The following is an 11,318-nucleotide window of genomic DNA, read 5'->3' as shown; positions in this document are numbered from 1 at the left end:
CTCTCTTCAATTGATGAAATGCGTAATATACTTTTCTTTGAAATGGCTTTCTAGTTGTGCATCATCTCGAGCACAGTCCTTTGACAGTATAGCAAGTTCAGAGTTTTCTCAGGCCGGATCTACTAGCCGCACTGTAGATGTGAACTCTGCAACAGTTTTTGAGCTGATGACTGTAAATGGCCTTAACCAAGAACTTGCAGCTAACATAGTTGAACACAGATTAAGGAGAGGGCCATTTAGAACATTAGAGGATCTGGCAAAGGTTAGTATTCTGCTTCCCTTTGCAGTATTTTATTATACCAGATTATTGATTTACAGCAGATGCATATGATGACTGGCTACTAATTAATCATTATTTTGTAGCTATAATACTGATCTTAAATTAGTGAGTATTAAATTACGCTGCCTGACAAAAAAGTGAAGCACCCAGTAGGCAAAGAGGAAATGAAACTGCACGGATTGAGAGGCTATTTGATGGTACTCCAGTGATTACAATACCTAGTCAACTTTACAAAAGAAATTTGGGAGTATGAACCCACTTATCAGTACGACATTGCACTCCCACGACCCTGGATACGTGCAATGATTCAGTTGGGAAGGGTGTCATAAAACTGTTGTCACCTCTGCAGAGGCAAGCTAGCCCACATCTGTTGCAGCTGGTCCTTGATATCATGAATGCTGACATCAGAGCTGGTTCCACACACATTCTGTCGGAGACAGAAATGGAGATCTTGCTGATCATGGTAATACCTCAGCACCATGCAGACGGTTCGTAGAGACACATGCTGTGTCCGGACAAGCATTGTCTTGAAAAATGGCACTACAATACTATTCTAAGAGTGTGAACACTTGAGGACACAGGATGTCCATGATGTACTGTTGTGCTGTCAAATTTCCCTGGTAGGGACCAGCTGACTTGAAGCGTACCTGATGCTCCCCACACCATGACCCCAGTAGTAATGCTGCTGTGCTTCACCAAACCATTAGAAGGGTGAGGCATCTCCTCAGTTTCCTGTCGTACTTGCCAGTGACCGTAATCCCTGGTAGTGCAGAACTCTGATTAATTGCTAAACACAATGTAATGCCATTCATCTGCAGTCCTTGCTTCCTGATCAGAGCACCACTCTAGACACAGCTGTTTGACATTAATGGGAGCCTATGCGCGGCACAGTAATTCCCTAGTCCCGCTGCTGCTGCTGTTGCTAGTCTCCAGCCAGTGGTGTGGGACGATACAGAATGTTGCTGGTACTCGACTCCTTGTTCTCAGATGGCAGGCACAGATGTGAAGGGGGTTATGGTGTAGTTGGTGTACAATGTGGTCATCCTCAATTGTGATGGTTAACCAGAACTTTGATGTCACGTATGCCTGTCCTTGTATTCTGATGCAGTCCAACATCAAGCCACTGTTGCACCTGAATCCCCCCCCCCCCCCCCCCCCCCAAAAAAAAAATCTGGATAATGCACAATTCAACCAGCCAGACAACTGAAGACTCATAATGAGACCCATTTCAAACACTCTCAGGTGCTAATAATAATGCCTCACATGAGTATATAGCATCTCTGTGCCCTTCACTATGATTGCTCATCTGACACTGTTCACACCCCTTATACACACTATCAGTCCTGGCACTGTACTAAACACAGACAACACTTAAGCATTTTGGTGGCTGTTTACCTGTCGCAGAGAACTCCAACTATAATCATTTATAAATCTTCCAGTGGTATGTGCATGCACAATATTACATTGATGTCTAACCATGTCTTCTGAGTGCTTCATTTGTTTTAGTCAGGCTATGTATTTTCAAAGCAAACTGGACTGCTACTGAATTGAGGCATTGCATTGAGAGCAAAGATTATTGATCTTCTTATAACTTAGATTATAAAATGCAAAAAGTCGTGAATAAGTTCAATGATCATGTAGCACTTTTGCAATAAAAGAACTGTCTATATAGTGCTTCATTATCCCCATCAATGTTTTGAAGAATAGTCATCATCAGATTAAAGAAAGAAAGAAATAATTACTACATAATATACGTCAATTTTTGTATTGAATCTTGTAATTTACACGTGTCAGGTTGTGGTTATTGCTTTCTTCTCTAATCTGATGACAGCAGCTTGTTGAAACATGTAATTTACAATGGATAAATAAGGTATGGTGTAGACCATGTGTTGCATCTCATTAAAAAAAACTTTATTGGTACTGTTTTTAGAGATATTACTGAAGATTAATTTTCAAACTGCAACTTCTGTGTGAAGCAAAAAAGCGGAACATGATGGAGAATATTCATATTTTTCAAAAAAATAATGTTGATTTTGCTGTCGTGTAGGATGCCATTTTATTTTGAATGCATGCAACAGTGCATTGCAACACCTGACATTCCGCAGTTTAGAGAAATCTCACTGTGGCATATATGGTAGCTGGTCTTTGTATAAATAGTTTTTTTCATGGGAATAGCAGACCCTTTCAGCAAACATAAATTGCTTATGTAACATAACCCTCAAGATTTTTCTTGGTATAGTTGACTGATGATTTGTTTTTGGGTTGCTGATAGAGCACACAATATTTCAATGTCAGATCTAGTGTGCTTAAATTGTTTGAAGCTGTAATATGATGTGTACCTGCTGCTGGACTCCAGCCAGATTGAGAGGTATTATTTGTGTTGTGCCACTATTTGTAGCCAAATTGATTCCTTACCCTTGCTACTCCCTTTGACACAGATGTTGTTTTCCTGCAGCTATGAGAGCCCTTCGAGAAAGAAACGTGATAGAGCTAGAGAAAAATGTTGTCAGTTTGTTCTCCTGTAAAGTAAAGTTATTAATTGGGCATCAGCAGTTAATTTTGTTAATATTGGGTAGTAAATAAGTGTACTTCCTGTTTCAGTTGATACAACAAAAATGTCATTTTTCCAGTCGTATTGTTTATAAATAGTGAAAAGTTGTAAGAAGGGAAAATCTTGCATGTAAGCTTCAATTTGTTAACAATAAATGTGAAACAAACTTTGTCTGGATTTAATTGTTTAACTCTCATTTCATTCAAAATAATTTTTTAAGGTTTCATTTCGTCTAAAACACCAAGTATCAGAGTACTTGATGTTTACTTATGAGAAATAAAATGTTTGATTTTGATTAAGTTGTGAGGAAATTCGGTGTTATAAGTTGTGACCAGTTGGCCTAATTTGTTTATACAGGGGCCATAAGATGATAGAGGTTTAACTTTGCTTTTAAATAGGATTCACTTCTAATTACATAGTAAGTGCAGTTTTTAATCACTGTACAGGGCAATTTCATTGGTTCAGTAAATCGTAATATGAGGGGAATGGAGGAAGCCTGCGACAGATCACCAGTGGATACAATTACATAATCTTGGAGTTAAACAAGAACATTCTGTACCACCCATCAACTTTGACCAATAGGTGTAATATCAAGCCCTGACATGCTACATAGACACGGTTTCAAAATGTCAACCAAATAACATTACACGTTGCAATGGTGCAAAAATATAAACATCAAATGCAGAACACAAATGTACAAAAAGTCATAATGTGATACCAAAACACACAGTGAAAACTCACAAAACTAACAAAAGACAGAATCAATAACATGAGCTGAACTAAAAGGTTACCTTCCATTGGGAAAGTGGGTGCACTCAGCGACTGTTGTTCAAAGAACTGTGACTAACGTCCGAACAACAAGGAACTAACATGCATCAAGATTAGAAAATGTTGCATTGATAATGGCTAGGCACTAGCCGAAATATGGATTTGCATAATAAAACCTACAACAAAAAAGAAGAAGAAGAAGAAGGAAGAAAGAAAGAAAGAAAGAAAGAAAGAAAAAAGGTGGCCAATTGCTGTGCTCTATAATTTATTGACCTATATACACCCACCATTGGTGGGTACATAAATGATTAAGAGTTGCAGTTCACTGTGACAGGTACAAAAGCCACCAAAGTAGATTAGTTTTGTTCATGTTTAATGCTGTTACCAGTCATGATAGGGCATATATAAGGGAAGTGAACAGTATCAGATGTTTATTTATCACTTTTAAGGAAGTGTAGATGCTTTGTACTTGAGTGAGAGAGTGTTATAAGGTGCCTCAGAGCTTAAAAAAGGCCTTGTTGTCGGTCTACATGTGACCAGCTGCTAGACTCTTGCAATAACCAGATTTGTGGGCATTTGGAAGTGACAGTGGCCCTTTGTTGGACTTCATGGGTACATGAGGACAAATATAGATGCTGTCAAGGTTCCAGTTAACAACATCCTTCCACCACAATATTGTGTATCAAGCACATCATGACACTTTCACATCTGCCTCTGTCTTTGAGAAATGGTAATGGACTTCCTGGAACATTCTGTATCTTTCTCTACCATTAGTTGGAGAGTAGCAGTAGCAGTTCTAAGGATGCACAGGGCACATCCTATTGTGTTCAGCAATTAATTGCCGTTCTGCACTACCCCAAATGACCACCATCAGTGGGTATGGTTGCAACATGGGGGGAGTACCATTCTTCCAATGTTTTGGAAAGACACAACGGTGTTACTCCTGGCGTTGTGCTGTAGGGAGCTGACGGGTGTGACTTCAGGTCACGGCCAATAGTGACTGAGGGAATTCTGACTACACAATGATATCTCACGGACATCCTGCATGCTCTCAAGTGATAACTCCCATGAGACAGTGTCATGGTACCATTTTTCAACTGGACCATACTTGTCGAAGCATGACATGTGCCTTTATGAATGGACTTGATGATGATCCCCACATTTGTTCCTGATAGAACATTTGTGGGACCGGCTTGCATGTCAACTCCATCCCAGTGTCAGTATCCAGGATATCAAGGATCATTTACAGCAGTTGTAGGCCAGCTTGCATTAGTAGAGGATACAACACCTTTATAACACCATTCCCAATCGAATCGGTGCATGCATCCAGGCCAGTGGGGGTGTAACATCGTACTGATAATAGGGCTCATACTGCGCAGTTCATTGTAAATTTGACTCGATTTTGTAATCATCAAAATAATAATGCATGCCCTCTCTACCTGAGAAGTTTCTGTCTGTCCTTTGCATTTCATAAGTATTAAACAGTCTGTCCTAAACTTGATGGAACTTAAAAATCACAATTGTTGCAGTATAATTGCAGCAGCCTCTCAAGAATAGCCACATAGAGTGAAGTGTAACTGCATTTCATGATTGGTTTGAAGTTTGAAAAACCTATGAAGCTGCAATAAATATTGAAACCATTATCACACCCAGTTAAATAACACCGAAAAAACTGAAATCGGGGAATTATACTGGGACATATTTTCACAATATTGATTAAGTGATGACTATGCATCTGTTCAATGCAGAGAGAAAAAAAATAGTTTTCTGGGTAGTCAGTGTTACTTCAGGCACCTGTAAAGAGCATCAAATAAAGTGAAATGGGCGAGAAGTTAGTTGGGTATAAGTAGGCTACTTCAGGGATTTGTGGACATGGTAAAGAGCTGTGCATGTCTTGTTCATCCTGTCCAACAAGGGGTGCAAGGCTGATGTGACAGAGCAACAAGGAGGTATTGCCTCTAAGCATACAAAAATTAATTCTGTTAGAAAAGTGGTGGATGTTGCAAGTATTACTACATACAGTCGCACAGGCTTCATAAGACTAACAGACATCCCCATTCACAAGAAATGCCATTGAAAGGTAATAGCCAGCAACTTATGTTCTACAACACACCATGAGATCTGGCTGTCGTGTGTATTTCCCGATGCGCTTGCTGGATGGGGCTCCGCTCCTGCCGAGAGGGCTGTTGTAACAACCGCAGCCATCATCTGGCCTGTGTTGTGTTAGTGCGTGAGTGTAAACCTGAGTCCAAATGTCAATTTTTGCGCGTGCGCCAATAGTTCCCTGCATTCTGCTAGAGTCGCTGTGATTTGTTTTTGTGACACACAGTGCTTTCATTCCTGGTTTTGTTAAGTTTGTATGTTAGTTATTCTATTTTTCTTACCTCTATTCTTGTATGGGTTCCTATGTACAATATACCAAGTAACACAAGCAGACAATGAGCTTACTAAGTGCAGTTGATCTGTTCCCATGTTCCTAGTCTCATGAGCCTGGTATTTAGTGTTAATCCTCCTGAGCTCTGTATTTAACATTCTGCAGTCAGATAAAATTCTGTGGTGTTGAAGATAATACAGTGTATGTGTTATTCCTGTAGCAGTCATAGTAGAATCTCGAGAACTGATTCTCATACACAGTGGCCAAGGATTGATATAGACATTTCAAGGGTAAAGATGTGGACTACACTCAACAAGCAATGCCACAGCTACGTACATACATGCAAATCACAATTACTCAGTTCTCTGCCAAGGAAATAAAAATTCCCTCCATCAAAAGCAATAACTCCCATGGCATTCATAATAATCAAGTAAATGACTACAGTTCTCTCTCTCTCTCTCTCTCTCTCTCTCTCTCTCACACACACACACACACACACACACACACACACACACACACACACACACACAAAATGCTGTTAGTCACATGTGCAATATACCACAGGCTGAAATATATTATTGTCAGACCCTTTTAAAAGATATGTTTTAAGGCAGATATTAATAATTGCTGATGAGTCTATGTGCTTCCTTCTTGGTGATACTGAAAAATATTGAGCATGGAAAGAATAACAGTATACTTATCCCAAAATGAGATACTTACTCCCAATGTTTGTTTCAGAATGATCTCTACATAGAACATACCAGTTCTCAGTTTATGAACTGAATGGCAAAAATATTGCCAACTGGTATTTTATGTGACATACCAAAAGCATTTCATTGGGTGGTAGCTGGTAACAGGTTTTCATCCTATCTAATTCAAAGAATATAAAGTGAAACATTGGTCAGGAACACAAGGAATACACACAATGAATTAACATCTTCATTATAGCAAATGGTTCCTACAGGTGTACCACAGGGATTGATATTGGGTCCACACTTGTTCTTGTTATATATAAATGAATTGCTGTTGTATGCCAGAACAGCTTGACTAGTTCTCTTTGCAGCTGATACTAATATTAATAGTTAAGCCTAATGCAGAATTGAAATTACTTTTGAAATTAATAACTAGTTCACTACTAATGTTCTGTCACTGATCTTAGGTAAAACATGATATATGTACTTCTGTTCTGCCCAAGGCCTGAACACCTCATTAGAAATAATGCATTAAGGCAAATCAGTGATGAAACAGTTTATTCTTAATTCTTAGGTGTTTATATTGATAAGAACCTGAAATTGAAATTACTTGTCTAAGCTCACAGCTTTTGTATTATGAATAATTTTAGATTTGGGGAATGAAAATGTCAAAAAGTTGACTTGACCGAATCAACCAATCAACCACAAATGTCATATGGAATCATATTCTGGGCAAACACTCTATTGAGGAATGAAAGTTCTTGCTGCACAGAAGCATGTAGTAAAGATAACAAATGGTGTCCACTTCAGATTATCTTGTAGATATCTCTTTAAACAGTTTGGCATACTGAAAGCAGCCTCACAGTACGACAACTCCCTTATGAAATTTGTTGTCAAGAATTGGTCACAGTTTGGAAGCAATATTAATGAATATAATACTAGAAAGGGAAATGACATGCATTATCCGTTGCCGAACCCTTATGTTTGTATGGTACAGAAAGGAGTGTAAGATATTTAGCCACAAAAAGCTTTGACCATGTACACAGTAATATGGAGAATCTGAGAGATAATAAAATGGACTTCAAAAACAAACTAGAATTGCTGTAACTCACCAAACGAAAGTGTTGGTACGTTGATAGAGACAATAAAATACTCTCAAACACACACACAAATTTCAAGCTTTCACAACCCAAGGTTGCTTCATTAGGAAGGAGGGAAGGAGAGGGAAAGACGAAAGGATGTGGGTTTTAAGAGAGAGGGTAAGGAGTCATTCCAATCCCAGGAGCGGAAAGACTTACCTTAGGGGGAAAAAAGGACAGGTATACACTCGCACTCGCGCGCGCACACACACACACACACACACACACATATATATATATATATATACAAAGATGATGTGACTTACCGAACGAAAGCGCTGGCAGGTCGATAGACACACAAACAAACGTGTTTGTTTGTGTGTCTATCGACCTGCCAGCGCTTTCGTTCGGTAAGTGACATCATCTTTGTTTTTAGATATATTTTTCCCGCGTGGAATGTTTCCCTCTATATATATATATATATATATATATATATATATATATATATATATATATACAAAGATGATGTGACTTACCAAATGAAAGTGCTGGCAGGTCGACAGACACACAAACATACACACAAAATTCAAGCTTTCGCAACAAACTGTTGCCTCATCAGGAAAGAGGGAAGGAGAGGGAAAGACGAAAGGATGTGGGTTTTAAGGGAGAGGGTAAGGAGTCATTCCAATCCCGGGAGCGGAAAGACTTACCTTAGGGGGAAAAAAGGACGGGTATACACTCGCGCACACACACACATATCCATCCACACATATACAGACACAAGCAGACATATTTAAAGATATGTCTGCTTGTGTCTGTATATGTGTGGATGGATATGTGTGTGTGTGCGCGAGTGTATACCCGTCCTTTTTTCCCCCTAAGGTAAGTCTTTCCGCTCCCGGGATTGGAATGACTCCTTACCCTCTCCCTTAAAACCCACATCCTTTCGTCTTTCCCTCTCCTTCCCTCTTTCCTGATGAGGCAACAGTTTGTTGCGAAAGCTTGAATTTTGTGTGTATGTTTGTGTGTCTGTCGACCTGCCAGCACTTTCATTTGGTAAGTCACATCATCTTTGTTTTTAGATATATTTTTCCTACGTGGAATGTTTCCGTCTCTCTCTCTCTCTCAGGCATGTCTGCTTGTGTCTGTATATGTGTGGATAGGTGTGTGTGTGTGTGTGTGTGTGTGTGTGTGCTACTCTTTTTGCTACTGTGCATGTTCTGCATGGTCTTTAACTATCCGTTTCCCATAACAGCATGCTCTACTATTTTCCATCTTGGTTTGGTGCCCTGATAGATAGCTGAAAAAATAATAATGGAAAAACCAGGTTGTAGGAAAAAGGAAAAGATGGTAAGATTTTTACTTGAAATTCATGCCATAAAATATGTGATGTTCATCTTGGTTGGTTCTGTTGAAGCATCTCTCAAATGCAAAAGTGAAAAGTTGATTCTTGGAATACATTACATTGATTCTTACATACAAAAATTTCAAGTGCATTTACTTTCAATGTAAAATTACTTTCACTTCATATTTTCAGGTGCTGACCTTTCTCTGATTGTGCAATACATTATTTTCATGTGCCTTCATTATTCTTCACATGAGGGACAGAAACATCAAAATGAATGTGTCTAAAGGTACAAATTTAGAATTGTGCTTGTCATTTTCATTGCTGCATAGTTGCTGCATTACTTGTTGAAGAAGTCTGTGTTTGCAAATAGCGCTTTTTTTGTAGCACACACACACATTTGTAACTACTATTATATCAATTGCAAACAGATCGTTCAGTGTGATCCTTTGTCATCTTTGTATGTTTGGTAGTTTCCGCTGTCTTAATGGGAGCATTTAAAGACTATGACAAGTCCGTATGGGTTTTAATGGTTCCTAATCACTTTTTTTCCTATGTTGTCAATTTGGTCCTGAGTTGGAGTACTTCATCCTTTGTGAGATGAAGTCATTTAACACTTCGCATTTTATGTACACTCATTTAGTTTCACATGAGTTATTTGTGCTTTGTAAAAATATTGCATTAAACAGCTTTCATCAACAAATTTTGTTTACTCTCGGATGAGAGTAGCCCACCTTGTCTGGGCAGGGAGAGGGGGGTGGGGTGAGGGGTCATGTTGTCTGGCTGCCATGCACATGACCCAGCAGCATTTCCCAGTAATTCTAGGGATTTTTTCCTTGGGTGGGAGCTCTGAAACAGCATGCACACGGACTTGTGAGACCAATTAGAAGCTACTTTAATGAGAAGTAGTGGCTCCAAGGTATGAAGAACGATGTGCTGACTCCATGCTACTCCATACTACATCCAAATGACGGCATATGCCAGAGGATGACAGGGCCGCCAGTCAGCATCATACAGTCCACTTGGCTTGTTTACAGAATTCCTGTTTGCTACATGCTAGAATGCACTCATGAAGATAAGTTTCGATTGATTATTACTCTTAGTACTAATTAAGCGAGACACTGGGAACACTTGAACATTCTCCAATCACAGCAAATTTTTGTGCATTTAGTGGCTACATAGAATTGGTTTTGTTCTAAGTAGTTACTATTCACTAACAATGTCCTCATTTCTTGTTATTTGTGTGTGACTTCTACTGACTTTAAAACATAAAAAATAAAAAAGTGGAAATGCTTACACCTACTTCTATAGGATAATGTGTTATGTGTTGTCTTTTCCAAATCTGAAATTTTTCTCTCAGGGAATGTTGAAACAGACCAATAGATGAATGTGTGTCAGTTTATATTTTGAGCTAGTATTAGCTTTTCTGTTTTGCTTACTGTGTTTAAATTTTGTGAATTGCAGTCAGCTTGCCACAGATCATAGTCAGCAATTGGTAACTTCCAATATGCATTAAAGCTACGCAGAGTGGTTGTAAAAATACTAAACTACACAATGGACAGTAACAACCTGAAAATTTATCTCATTGTGTTTGAATTCGTGGTATCATCTAGGTAGATCGTTGCCTCCCCAATCAGTTAACTCCACTAATGACATGTACAGTTATCATTCATCGATACCTAGTTTTTTAACATGAATGACACTATAATTATCCAAGAGCATTGCATTTTCTGTATGCTTGCACCCATTACGTTGGCATGATGACGTATCACTCCTTTGTAAATGTTTTTCTTGATTATACATTTCCTGAAACATGTAATGGATATGTGTTCATATCTATAAAACAATAAACTCAAACATTTGGTTGAATACTACTTCAATTTTGTTTTCATTTAACGTCCATCTTTTCAGTTAGTTTGCATTTTACCATTACTTCCTCGTGCACTGATAATCATTTCTGAACACTGACTTTGTTTAAAATAGGTCACAACCTGAATAAAGCTGACTCCTAAGTTAAGATTTTGGGGCTAGTGACCTTTGTGGCATGAGGCAAGTCATTTTAAGTTTCAGTATACAATCGACTGCTGAATTGCGTAGCCAGTCCATTTCACATACTATCATCTATTAATGTGAAGTTGTTGGGAGTTTAATGAAGGCTAGGGATTGTTCTGTCTGTCATTTGCATTTCATAAGTACTAAACAGTCTGTTCTAAAACTTGATGGTAAGTT

At 38.6% G+C, this 11,318-nt stretch overlaps 1 protein-coding gene across 4 annotated transcripts in view; it reads left to right on the top strand.

The window, feature by feature from the left end:
- LOC126234635 (endonuclease/exonuclease/phosphatase family domain-containing protein 1-like) overlaps window positions 1–11,318 on the top strand; it is a 118,891-nt gene that overhangs the window by 29,593 nt on the left and 77,980 nt on the right. For all 4 annotated transcript variants that reach the window (XM_049943361.1, XM_049943364.1, XM_049943363.1 and 1 more), the window contains exon 5: window positions 55–262. In XM_049943361.1, coding sequence (XP_049799318.1) covers window positions 55–262 — 208 coding nt within the window. The remainder of the gene's footprint in view (window positions 1–54; window positions 263–11,318) is intronic.

This window comes from Schistocerca nitens, chromosome 2 (genome assembly GCF_023898315.1).
Source record: "Schistocerca nitens isolate TAMUIC-IGC-003100 chromosome 2, iqSchNite1.1, whole genome shotgun sequence".
NCBI lineage: Eukaryota > Metazoa > Arthropoda > Insecta > Orthoptera > Acrididae > Schistocerca > Schistocerca nitens.
This window is presented reverse-complemented; position numbering and strand designations above follow the sequence as displayed.